Source organism: Phocoena sinus, chromosome 10, assembly GCF_008692025.1.
Source record: "Phocoena sinus isolate mPhoSin1 chromosome 10, mPhoSin1.pri, whole genome shotgun sequence".
Lineage (NCBI taxonomy): Eukaryota > Metazoa > Chordata > Mammalia > Artiodactyla > Phocoenidae > Phocoena > Phocoena sinus.
The window spans coordinates 93,600,105-93,614,115 of record NC_045772.1 but is presented as its reverse complement, the minus strand read 5'-3'; the positions used below and the strand labels follow the sequence as shown (position 1 = coordinate 93,614,115).

At 46.1% G+C, this 14,011-nt stretch overlaps 1 protein-coding gene across 5 annotated transcripts in view; it reads right to left on the bottom strand.

Moving 5' to 3' along the window:
* Positions 1-1,142: 1,142 nt before the first annotated feature.
* Positions 1,143-14,011, bottom strand: part of DUSP16 (dual specificity phosphatase 16) — an 84,825-nt gene continuing 71,956 nt past the window's right edge. For all 5 annotated transcript variants that reach the window (XM_032645212.1, XM_032645211.1, XM_032645213.1 and 2 more), the window contains 2 exons: positions 8,445-8,568; positions 1,143-4,943 (listed from right to left, as the gene is read on the bottom strand). In XM_032645212.1, coding sequence (XP_032501103.1) covers positions 3,767-4,943; positions 8,445-8,568 — 1,301 coding nt within the window. In that variant the 3' untranslated portion in view covers positions 1,143-3,766. The remainder of the gene's footprint in view (positions 4,944-8,444; positions 8,569-14,011) is intronic.

Here is a 14,011-nt window from a genome sequence, read left to right as displayed (position 1 = left end):
TTCACTGATAGAGGCGGAAGAGTTATATTCAGAGAAAAGCACCTAGACCTAAATTTTGTTTACTAGACCTAAAACATATCTGCTTAGTGTCAGAAAGCGAAAACCACCAGACGGGAGTATCTAAGACAAAATGACAGAGAAGGTTCTGAGGATAACAAGGTCTTGATCACTTGTCCCAGTGTCTGTACCTTCCCCGTCTCCCCTTAGCCTGAGCCCTGGTCTGATCATGTCAGACCCAAACTAGTCCTTTGACACCAGCCTGCTGCGGCTGGTGGTCCCCAGGAGGCCCTCAGATCTGTCTGCGTTTAAGTAGTAACTGGCTTGACTTTCGGGCCTTCCAACATCCACAGCTTCCCACCCAAAGCCTCTCACTGAGACACCTGCTCCCTCCTGCCACCTCCCATCTCAAGGCAGATTTATGCCATATGCCCTCTCTTCCTTTATCCCACGCCCACCTCCATTTTTTGGTAAGGTCCTAGTCAAGACAGCTCTTCTGGTCTTCACTCAGCCAGTCCAATCCTTCTCGTTTTTAAATTTCCTTACATCTGACTTCAACTCAGAAGCCTTTCACAACCAACTTAAATGATGTCACCTGTGATTCTTCTTATCGCCACTATCCCACCTGCTTGCACTGAAGGTAAGCGCTTTATTCCTTTAATGCCTAATTCTTTACTAACAACCTGATGAGGCTGAGCTTCTGTTCTCATAAGTCGTCGTGCCCAGTGTCACTTACAAGCATTATGCGACACTGGGCATGAGCACGCGGCAAGGATGGAGAACAGACCGTTTAAATAACCACTCTCCCTGTTTTTCCTATAAGGATTATAAAACCGTCCACATATTACATTCAAATGCGCCACAAGTGTTTACCTGGTCTTTTTCTTCCTACCTTGTACCTATTCTGGTTTCAGTCAGTCACCAAACCTGAGGTCATCGGAGGTTTCTACACCACGGTGTGCGTCTGGCGTACACGTTAAAGAATGAAGGCGATGGCCATAGACTGTTAGCGCCTGAGCGTGTTCCCTGTGAATGATGGATCCCGTGACACAGCTGATGCCTCCGGCGGGAGGACAGCAGGTCGGGTCCCACCAAGGCCTCCTTCACCACTCGGACATGCCGTAGAGAGAGGTCCTTTCTCATACTTATGTATAAACAGGTACCAGTTCTGATTTTATTTCATCATATTAACATTCATGACACATCAGAATGGGAAATACACAATTCAACCGTTCAACAGCTTGCCTTACTACAAAAGAACACTATATTCATATTAAACACTTACACAGTCTTCCCACCTAGCTTTACAAATGTCCTAAACCATTTTCCAGCATTTCTCACGTAGAGGTCTAGTTCTGTCGTATAAAATCACCATCCCGTATCATCTGGTAGGCTCCAGGGCTCCCCCTCGGATTCCACGCTGCAAAGAGTCAGCCACCGCCCTGCCCGGCCCTCGGCCACGCACGTGGCTCTGGGGCTGGCCTGAGAGGCTGCCCCTTCGGCAGGGCAGTCTCCATTCCAAGGGCTGATTACTCGATGTTAGTGATCAAGGACCAAAGGGTGTAGTATAGGACCACATTGGTCACGGGAAGGAAGGGGACCATGGCCAAGAGAAATCCCAAATGATGGAAGGCCAATTCCGCCCAAAGATCGCATTAAAATCAAGCCCCACAACCCTCCTGAAACATACAGCATTGGAGCCATGAATTTCATTTCTCAGAAACGTTCCACAGTTGTGACCGGGCTCTGGAAGCAGGGAGCTGTTACACGTTTGGTGCATGTGTACATAACACATCAAAAATTACTGTGTGAAACCTTGATAATATCTGATTACATCCAAAATGTACATGTATATAGAAAAGCTAAATCACTCTTAACAGAACTTTTCCAGTATGGTAACAATGCACTCCCTACGCAGTTCTCTCTCCATTTAATACCCATGTCGTAGCCCATTATTTGTGCATAACCAGTTATGTTCTATGAAGCTCATAATTGCCACAATCAAGTCAGTTTTGAATCATGTCATCTGTGCTGGTTTTAGCAGTCACCATGGGAAACATGAAGTCACATCCAACTCAAAGGACTGTCCATTTCTCACACGTAGAAAAACCTGAGATATGAGTCAGCAACTAGCTACACTTACAGTAAAGAACAATGCTAACACCCGCCCACCACCCTAAAAAAAAGCTGCTGACGTGAATTAAGGCTTCGAAACAGGACCAGACTGTAGCTGACAAAACTCAAGCCAGGAAGTTTAAAAGCAGGTAAGTACTGTCACTTGTGGACTTGTTCTAATCACCTCCTATTTTCAGCTGCCAGGATTGATTCCACACAGTGATTGTAGGTCACGGACGGAGACCACTTGGTCCCGCTCCACTTTGATATGTCCGTTCTACTAAAAAATGCTGGGGTTAGTTTCTGAGAACAGCTTGGCTGTGTCTTTCCGCTCTGCTCGCAACGAGGCAAAATTCAACCGCCTTGTCCTCACCTTCCTACACTGTTTCTCTCTGAACATTCGTTGCTTACCAAAGCCTCTCTCAGCCCTGTCAGTATGAAAGTCTAATTACAGAAATACCACCTTGGTCGCATGCTAAGGGAAAAAACCACTGAGAAAATAACAGTTTCCTGCTTCTCCTCAGCAATTCCACCTTCTCTAATCCTTCCGCAGTTTTCTGCCTCTTAGTAGTTTCCTATAAAATTCTACCTTACCGTTCCATCTTCACAAGATGTATCTGTGCGATGAACCCGAAATGGAAGCCGTCTAGCGCGGCTGAGGACGAGACGGTGCTGCCATTCTGCTACCGAATAAATTCACGTCTGGCTTGAAATTAACCTTCATTGAAAGGGTTGACAACCCCATCTCGATCAACTCTTTGATTTATAGAGAGGGAGGTAGACTTGTTTAGCCTCCCAGCCTTAGCTTAAATCGTGATGCTGCCAGATTCCTGGCTGTTTGTTAGAAGATCCTAGATCGCTTCCTTCCTTTCTTTCTTCACAAAGCTGAGAAGAAGAAAGAACAAATGAACGCCCTCCATCCAGGCCCAACTGGAAATGTGTGCAGAGACCGTCTGAACTGGTCTGAAAGGGGTGACTAGCTACCTGCCTGTTCACAATGCCTAGAAAACGGGCCACCAAACCTGGTAGTGGTGAAAGCCCCGACTTTCCGTCTGAGGTACTGGGGTTGCTCTATAGTAGATCTTGGCTAGGCCCCTAACGGTCGGTCAGAACGATGCGCTCATCGCTCGGCTGTCAGGTGCGCTTGGGTTTGTGAATCAGCTTTGGATGTGGTCATTTCTCTTGGATTTACCATTAGGTTCTGTTCCTAATAGGTTCTCCCCGCCCGACCCACAGGCTGGCTCAGTCTCAGCACTAAGGTGCACTATGGAAGGGACCGGACAGGACTAGTATGTGAGATCTCTTTGTAGCACGACAAGAAAATGGTGGGCGCTTCTGTCCTCTGACACCAAATAGAACTCGATTTAGTAAGAACGAGAGGATGTGCAGTCCACTGCATAGAATTGTTTCACGTGCCTGGGGGGAAAGCTAGCCTCTGCCCTTCTTCCACTTGTATTGAGAGAAATACTAGCTGCTCTCTCAAGTGCAGATATTAAAAGAGAGCAGCGGTGTTGATCCGTGTTTTGCTTTTACACCATAGCTCCATTTTCCAAAAATATATATGTATGTACATATATATATTTCAGATTTACAGGGAATATTTTTTTGTGAACAAGAAAAAAGCTGTCCATAGAAGTCACAAGTGTCTTTCTTCTCAGGAGACCTCGATGATTTCCATGCTGCCTGAAAAGCTCGACTGGCTGCCCACCTTCCCCAGTTCCTCCCGCGACCGGTTTTCGGACATGATGCTCTCGCCGAACTCCATCTGGCAGCTTCTGCGTTTGAACTGCTTCTCGAAGGGGCTCTCCTCGTGCCAGCTGCGCCGGGAGTCGGCCCTGTCGCTGGGCTTCTGCCGCCGGCGCACGGAGTGGCCCGGGTCGCCACCGCAGGCGGGCAGCTGGCCGCAGCTGAAGGCGGGGGGGCCGGCGTGGCCTCCGTAGACGGCCGAGGCCGAGTAGAAGTGAGGGGGCTCGGGGGCGAAATACCAGCTCTTGGCCAAGGAGGCGGCGGAGGTCTGGGGGGCCAGGATGTCCGAGTGCCAGCCCTCGAGGCCCAGCCCGGCGGCGGACGGGGCCAGGTGCTGCTGGCTGGCCGAGAGGCCGAAGAGGAAGCGGGGCTGGCAGTGGTCCTCCACGCTGCCGCTGCGGGGCAGGGGCGACAGGAGCGGCCTCCCCGCGCGGGGCCGCGCGCCCTGGCCCTCGGGGGCCCTCGGAGGCTGGGGACCCCGGGGGGGGCCGGCCTCCTCCCGCTCCGGGCTGGCCTCCGGCGTCTGCTCCGACACCTCCCGCACCGGGGAGAACTGGCACGGCTTGCCGGCGCCCTCCAGGGCGGAGGAGGGCTTGTAGGGCTCTGGGGCCGCCTCCGGGGAGGAGAGCCCGCGCAGGGGCGCGGCCGCGCCGGCTGACGGCGACACCGCCTTGATGTCCAGGGAGAAGGAGCGCTTGAGGCGGCCGCTGTCCTCCCGCCGGTCCGCGGGCAGGTGGAGCCCGTTGAGCGCCTGGACCAGGGGGCCGTCGTCGGGAGGCGAGGGCTGGGCGCCGGGCGCACCGGCGTGGGGCACAGGCCGGGGCCCCAACGCCTCGGGGGGAGCGGCGGCGGGACGGGCGCGGGGCGGCCCGAGGGGCGGCTGGCCTCCCTGCCCGCCCTCCGCGGCGGCGGCGGCGGCGGCGGCGACCGGGACGGGCTCGCTTGGCTTCTCCAGGTGCAGCAGCTTCAGTTTGCTCTTGGGCCCCGCCGCTCCGGTCTGGCTCTTAATCCTCTTCTCGTAGTCCAGGAGCTGGCCCAGAAAATTGAAGTTCGGAGATATAGTAGGTCTTTTTTCTTTCACAAATCTATGAAAAGAGGAAAAAACCAAAAAGACTTGAATTTGACGACTACCTGTTATTGTAAGAATGTTACTAAGCTACGGCAAGTGAAGAGCTGCGACAGGGAATCATCAGAGAGACCCTTCCAAGACCTTTGTCAGGTGGCTGGTTTAAAACTTGGGGCAGAGGGTCAAGGAGGAGATGAGGGCCTCTGCATCGGGGAGCTTTACAGCCTGAGGCCGGAGGTGCTAGAAAGCGGGGGGCCAGGCCCCTAAAGTTCTAGGTTGAGCCTCCTTATTTTCAGGGACCCAAGGCTTCCAGTGCAACTGGTAAGAGATGATTCTTACCTCACCACCTGGGATGACACCGCCCCTCCCCACCGGTGCTGCCATCAGAAGTACAGCTTAACAGCCATGCGCCACCTTCAGCTTCCCAGCATCAAAGGCCCCACAGCCACTTCAAGATGTTGCACATTTTTAATTAACGATCAAAAGAGAGAGTATCAGATGGCCAGGGCATCGAAGCACACACTTCCGAGTTCCTTCCCTTTGGATTCAGTGTGACAGAGTAACCAGCTACACAGTGGTCTCTGCTAAGCATTATGCGAACGCTAAAGGGGGTGTTCTCTCATTCAACTCTCAAAACTACCCTCTGTCAGGTGGGTGTAATTACCCCCATCACAGAGGTACACACAGTCCTTAGGTGACTTGCCCTAAATCACACAGCTACTAAAGGACGGTGCCGGGATTCAAAACCAGGTCTAGGAACTTCCCTGGTGGCGCAGTGGTTAAGACTCCGCGCTCCCAATGCAGGGGACCCAGGTTCAGTCCCTGGTCAGGGAACTAGATCCCGCACACATGCCACAACTAAGGCGCCAGCAAGCCGCAACTAAGGAGGCCACCTGCGCAGCTAAGACCCAGCGCAACCAAATAAATAAATAAATATTAAAAAAGAAAACAGGTCTGATGTCTGGCTTCATTTCTGTAACCACCTTGTTTAAAAAAGAGTCATCAAGGGATCAAAACTAGTTATAAACAGCTTTTCTGTTTCATTGTAGAAACAGAGACTCTTTAGAAATAGTAGATATATTCTTTAGTGGCCCCTGACCCTTAAGGCCACTTCTCAGAAGATGCAGGAGTGAAACTACACTGAAAATTTATATTTGGATACGGAAGAAAACAGAAGAATCAAAAATAAACTCCTTGGAAATCAGTAACCTAAAGCAAATTAACGAAGCCAGAAACAACTGCCTCAACTGTGACAAGTGTACATGCAGGACCCTCGCGATGAGACCCAGTAACAGGATGTAAGGGCGCCTCTCCTGCTGGTTTCTACTGGGCGCAGGAGGACCTTAGGGAGCAGCCAGACTGCAGGACGCGGAGCGGTGCGGACACAGGGAGGACCCACCGCCTCAGCTCCTTCCTCAAGTGAGGAGCTGTTCAGGTAGCTCATTTCTTTTCTCCAGATTTTCCAACTTGAGAAGAAAGTCCAATTGTTACAGCAGGCCTGGCTCCACGTGCCTGTATTTATTGATCCTTTATCACAGGCAAACTAACCGCCTCTATCCAGCAAGATACACAGGGGACTCCGATTCAGGCGTCCCTGAACACAACCCCAGTCCTTGGTGCTGCTGTCACTGGCCGCCTTCTGTCTGGAGAAAGGGGGGTGGAGGCAACCCACTCAAAATTATATACTTCAAAGTCTGGGCAACTCTATGCACAGCCATGTGCAAATCAGGTTAGAGCACACCCTCACACCACACACAAACAAAGTCAAAATGGCTTAGAGACTTGAGTATACGACATGACACCATAAAACTCCTAGAAGAGAACATAGGCAAGACATTCTCTAACATAAATTGTACCAATGTTTTCTTAGGTCAGTCTCCCAAGGCAATAGAAATAAAAGCAAAAATGAACAAATGGGACCTAATCAAACTTACAAGCTTTTGCACAGCAAAGGAAACCATAAATAAAAAGACAACCTATGGACTGGGAGAAAATATTTGCAAATGATGATGTGACTAAAAAGGGCTTAATTTCCAAAATATACAAATAGCTCCTAAAATTCAATAACAACAACAAAAAACCCAATCAAAAAAATGGGCAGAAGACCTAAATAGACATTTCACCAAAGGAGACATACAGATGGCCAATAGGTACATGAAAAAGATGCTCACCATCGCTAATTATTAGAGAAATGCAAATCAAAACTACAATGAGCTATCACCTCACAGAGGTTAGAATGACCATCATTAAGTCTACAGATAATACGTGTTGGAGAGAGTGTGGAGAAAAGGGAACCCTCCTTCACTGTTGGTGGGAATGTAAATTGGTGCAGCCACTATGGAGAACAGTATGGAGGTTCCTCAAGAAAACTAAAACTAGAGTTGCCATATGATCCAGCAGTCCCACTCCTCGGCATATCCCCAGACAAAACCATAATTTGAAAAGATACATGCACCCCTATGTTCACAGCAGAACTATTCACAATAGCCAAGACATGGAAACAACCTAAATGTCCATCGACAGATGAATGGATAAAGAAGATGTGGCACATATATACACACACACACTGGAATGTTAACCATAAAAAAACAATGCCATTTGCAGCAACATGGATGGACCTGGAGATTATCATACTGAAATATGTCAGAAAGAGAAAGACAAATACCATATGATGTCACTTATGTGGAATCTAAACTACGACACAAGTGAACATATCTATGAAACAGAAATAGACTCACAGACATACAGAACTGACTTGTGGTTGGTGAGGGGGCGGGGAGAGGGAAGGTCTGGGAGTTTGGGGTTAGCAGATGCAAACTAGTATATCTAGGATGGATAAACAACAAGGTCCTACTTTATAGCCCAGGGAACAATATTCAATATCCTGTGATAAACCACATGGAAAAGAATATGAAAAAGAATATATGTATGTATAAATGAATCACTTTGCTGTATAGCAAACTTAACACAATACCGTAAATCAACTATATACTTCAATAACATTCTTTACAAAATCTAAGCAACTCTAGATTGCAGGAAATTCTACTCAACGAATGGAGTTTGACAATTATTTGGTTTTATACTTGCATATATTGGGATTTTTCCTCAGTGAAAGAGACACAAAATCTGAAGCACGGTAGGAATTCTACAATGAGTATTCTCCTGGAGCGTTTCTTTCTCGTGTGTAAATTAGAACAAATGATATTTCCCCAACTAGGCAAAGATACAAACTCAAGTAACAGGATGGAGATCTCTGTATTTGCTCTTCCTTAAACTTAAAAAGTAGCTGAGGATGAACTTGATATATGTGAGGGCAGAATTAGCGCTAAATTATAAAAATGCATTTTTCTCCAATCTTTGAAAAACCATTGAAAAATCCAGTCACCTGTAAAGAGTATAACTAAAATAATCATGATCTGCTTTAACGTGGTCACCACCACCCTCTCCCCCACCCACCATGTCTTCTCATGATTCAGGTCAAAGGAGAAGCCAGTCTCACAGGGCATGTTCCTGTCCTCACCTGTAAGCTTCATCCAAGGACATATCCATCCTCTTCATGATGTAGGCAATGGCGATGGTGGCAGAGCGAGAGATCCCTGCCAAGCAGTGCACTAGGACACATCCATTGGAGGCTTTTGCTTTCTCTATGAGCCAAATTCAGAAAGGGTCATTAATGACAACTTTGTTCAGCAGTGAAATCTTATTTCCATTTACTCACACAATGGCTTGCATCTGGCAACTCGAAGTAAAGCCCATCTATTTACCTATTTTTCAATATTTTTTTAAGGAGGTAGGGGAAGATGATTTCCCCACGATTTACATATAGAACAATGAAGGTCCACATGTGTTAATAAGCAATGTGTCCCTAACTCAGGTTGCCTCTTATTCAGTACTTTTCACCATGTATTTTTTACATTATTATTTTAATAACTTACCCTGAGTATAAATCACACATTGTGATCACGTGATTCTACTTGTTTAGTGTAGAAAACTTCAGAAATACAGAATAGTATAAAGAAAACAACATCCAAAATCCTAAGATTTAGCTAATATTTTGTTTACCTATGTTGTCTGATACTTAAGTTTTTTTCGAATTATGTAAGAGATACTACATGTTTTCCAGCTTTGAGATATAACTGACATATAACATTGTACTTTAGGTGTGTGGCATAATGATTTGATATATATGGGTGATTAAATTAAAAAAATTTTTTTCCATTTTAAACATATGTGACACATTAACTGTGTAAAAAGCAGGGAGGTGGGGACGGGGAGAGACTTAATCATAGTGACACCACATCATGACGCAGAGACGCCAAGTCAAGCAATTTGTAAAATGCTGACTCCGAATCCACCTTCCCATAATTTCCCTATTTTTCTCTGGGAGACTTTTCTGTGTCATAAAGTGGCTCACTTTACTTGCTGAATTTAAGAAGAAGCCATGTGTGTGCCATGAATCAATTTCAGTAGGTCACCTTAATGAGGACCAAGGGAACTCTGACCTCTTCCTTGATATCCAGGAGATACTGTCTGACTGCGTCATGCTAACTCCCCATTACATGGTAGAAGGACTCGTGAACACTTAGAACCAAGAACCAAGGAAATTTGATCACACGGTACTGCCATCTCTCACTGTAGATGAGCTTTAAAAGCTTTCTCGTGGACATGGATGAAGTTATCCCACAGCCTGGAAGCAACTACCATTCTAGCCAGTACAGTGACTACCTTACATCTGAACAATTACGTATGTGCTTACCCTTTACCTACATGCTGCTGCCATGAGCTAAATTATTCCCTTTTCATCCTTGTTTTCATTGGTAACCACCAAAAGTTTACCAAACCTTATGTTAAAGTTCTTGTAATTAACAAGGTATCCAGGGAATCTGCTCTGGCAGCTGAGTAATACAATATACAGTAATACTTCAATCTCACCACCTCTGTTATACATATAATAAATTCCCAACGTATAGGACTTATTGTTTGTTACGTACAAAACACCGTAGAGCTTTAAGGTACTACGTGAACAATCAGGCAGCTTCCCTTTAGACAGGGAAATCAAACACAATAAAACAATAACAAACGAACACAAAACAACATTGAAACAAAGAAAAAAGGACACGCTATACAACCTAACAGTATATAAACACATGTACGTAAAGTCCAAGCCTTCCTGGGCTACACAGCTCTCTTCCTCCTCTCAACTATTCAGTGTTTAGCCTATACTGCTCTTAGTATTTCCTCTTTCACCTTGGCGCTAAGAAGCTCAAAGCTAAGGTGTTCACTCAGTTTCAAGAGATAATTCCGGTTTTACTGTGCCTTTCTTAGTCCCATATTACCTGGTTCTTGCCCTTCTGTCCCGCTTTAATGGGTACGTGTGTGAATGTGTGTTATCTTTTGATCCCAACCTCTTACTGTAAGCTGCTTCAAATTCTTATTGGAAGTAGGCTGGCTTTAAATATTTTTTTTAATGTTGACAGTACTCTCTCATCATTTTTAATAATTATCACAAAACTAGACTAGGAGGACCGAGAAGGGTCTTGCTTCTAACACTCCCCCAAAGCGTTTAACACTGAGCACATAGTGTGAACCCAGTAAATACTGGCTGGCTGACCGATACATACTTTAAAAGGTAATCTTTATAAAAAATTGAAAAAGGCTGGAAGGAAATAAAGCAATGATGATAACAGATGTGTTAGGATGTTGAGGTTACAGGTTTCTTTTTCAAATGTTCCACACGTGGTACTTATACTGTTCTTACAACTGCTTTGATGATATATTTTAAAAATCTAACTAAAGTGATTATACTGAAGTGGGGTTCATTAGAACACATTTCTTGGCAGAATTGAGTGCTAAACTGAGTCTCTTAAAGGCAAAGGAAGTAATACCTGTCGACCTGGAGGAGAGGAGAAGGGAAACATTTGAGAAAGACCCATGGTGGGGCTGGACCACCACTCAGAAAACAGCCTTGGCTGGTGCACGCTGGGCGGGAAGTGACGGGAGAGGAGGGTTCGGAGGTGGGAAGCAGGTGTTGGAGAGTCTGGGAATGTTGGGCTAGGGACTCGAGGCAATTAAGGAGCCTCTGCAGGTTCCTGAATAGGGGGCAACAAGAAGGCACTGACGGGGAAAACTGGAAATAAAAAAAAAAGCAGGCTGCCACTACAGCAATCCAGGAGTTAAACAAGATGTATCTATGTTTTCAATTTTATCTATTTTTCAGTTTTTTCTATTTTATCAATTCTAGGATTAAAAAGAGAGAAGGGATAACAAATGCAATAGGTTAAGAGGGAGTCAGTGACGGGGAGAAGTTAAAGAGGCTAAAAAGAAGGAAGAAATAACTGAGGTGACAGAGCACAGCTCCAAGGAAAAACAGAAAAGGACTTAGGTAATTTTTAAACCAGTTAACTTTTTTTTTTTTTTTTTTTTTGCAGTACGCGGGCCTCTCACTGTTGTGGCCTCTCCCGTTGCGGAGCACAGGCTCCGGACGCGCAGGCTCAGCGGCCGTGGCTCACGGGCCCAGCCGCTCCGCGGCATGTGGGATCTTCCCGGACCGGGGCACGAACCCGCGTCCCCTGCATCAGCAGGCAGACTCTCAACCACTGCGCCACCAGGGAAGCCCCGACAGCTACTATTTATTAGAGCCAATTATGAGTCAGGCACCTTGCAAGGTGTTTTACATGCATTATCTATTTTAATCCGAACAATATCCCTAAAAGGTAGAAACATTATCTTTAGTCTCCAGATCAGGAAACCGAGGCACAGAAGATTTAGTAACTCACCTGGAGTCACTTAACCGATAATCAAATACAGTTTGGCTCCAAAGTACATGCTGTTAATTACCTCCCTGGATTGCCTACAGAAGCCCTGAGTTTGCGCGGCCGAGTGAAGCAGGAGCCCGTGTGAGTGGCCAGCTGGGCCGGGGGCCCTGGTCGGTGACTCGGGGCGCTGACGGGCAAACGCGCCCGCTGCAGCCTGCGTCCACGAGAAGTAAAGGCAACACCCCGTGAAAACTGCGTCCTTCCAACAAACTCTACTGAACAAACAAACTTACTGAAATTTAACCTGAATAATAAAAAGAAAAAGTATGATCCTATATGTTAGTAAGTCCTGGTATGAGGGTATGTCTTCAAATTATATTCTCTGACATGACTAACGAGATTAGCAACTGTAGCGAACATGGGCTGAATTCCACAGTGGGCTGGACGTGTTGCCCTGGATTGTCTGGGTGGGAAAAGGATGGTGGCCCTAACAGTAAACCGGGCCAAGCAAGTGAACTACTGGTAAGTAAAAATATCTTCAGATATACAATAAATCACGATACGTATTTGGGTGGGTATTTCACCAACCAGCAACATGGTAAAATTCCTTTTGCAGGAATTAAAAGTGTCCAAGAGCTCCAATGAAAGAAGAAAGTAAGGTGGGGCAAAGTTATTCATATTCTCTCTTTTCTACCAACCTCCTAAAGCTTAGATATTGCCATGACTTAACAGAATCAGGTTCTATTCTAAATAGATTCTGAAATCGCACTTGTAGCTGAAATTAGAGCCAATCATCTCTGGATCAATGTGACATGCAATGGGAACATTAACTATAACTGTCGTCTTTTAAAGAGCCAAACATTGGGCTTCCCTGGTGGCGCAGTGGTTGGGAGTCCACCTGCCGATGCGGGGGACACGGGTTCGTGCCCCAGTCTGGGAGGATCCCACGTGCCGTGGAGCGGCTGGGCCCGTGGGCCATGGCCGCTGAGCCTGCGCGTCCGGAGCCTGTGCTCCGCAACGGGAGAGGCCACAACAGTGAGAGGCCTGCGTACTGGAAAAAATAAGTAAATAAATAAAGAGGCAAACATTGAACGATATGCTGAATATCTCCTAGAAGTAGAATGGTGGGAAGGATTAATTTGGGGACTTTCGTTTGTGGTTATTTTAATGTGAATTATCAAGCCATTTATCTTCAGGTGTTTCACAGAATGCATGCCAATTAAAGAGGAGACGACTTGGCGATCTGAAATCTTGAAAAAAGAGATCTGTTTCAGAATTACCCGAAGTTCCAAAAGCACTGTCTAGAAAATTCCTCTCGCAGATGAAAGAATATAGTGAGGGGCTTAATGTACATAGTTTCACTGTTTAAAAGGAACTAGTTCTTTATTTTTAAACTTTCAGTAACCAATTCAGAGTATTTAATTATGGATGAGGGTGCTCAAACTTGTGTGACTAGGGGGAAAACGAATGAAAACTCTTCACACAGACATCAAGAGTCACACCTTCTTGTGTTGGTCAAGAGCAAAGAACACGTCTCCTTGGTTTAGCCACTTTCCACCAAAACCACATTTCAAATACACATCATCGATTTCCTACCAGCAGATCTGATCCCGAGGCACCAAAATGTCACAACAGCACCAGAAGCTGGGAGTCAGGGAGGCTCCAGGGCTGACGGGCCCAGTGAGCAGAACAAAGTACGGTGTGGACCAGACCCTGTCACAGACAACGCCAAGGAATGACCACACAAGTATTAGAGTGTGTGTGTGTGTGTGTGTGTGTGTGAGAGAGAGAGAGAGAGAGAGAGAGAGAGAGAGTGTGTGTGTGTGTGTGTGTGTGTTGGAATTTCATTAGATCCACTACTACTCGAAATTACTGGCACACGGACTGAGGCTTAGGAATCTTGTGACATAAAGACTTTAAATGTAATGGGATTTGTTTTCACAGGATTTGACTTTTCTCTGGGGAAAACAGCAACAAGGCATAAACAGTTTAAGGAATGCCACCACAGTTTCCAAAAGTCTTTTATAGGATTTGACGAAGTGGGTAAAAAGTTTAATCCCAAAAGTTTAACCGATTTTCAAACACTTGCCAATACATAATCACAGTTCCCATTAGGCTTAACCCTGGTAGCGTTAAAGTTAGCTAGGATGTCACAAGGCTAGTCCTTAGGCATGGCATGGCACACACACATCTCCTTGGCCACTAAATGAGATACGTAGCATCATGTGTTTTCAAGCTTTTGAACTGTATGAAATAGGTTCCTTTTCTCTAATGAAAACAAAGGGGAGGAAGGGAGGGAGGGATATACCTCTACATATGAGACTATAACCCA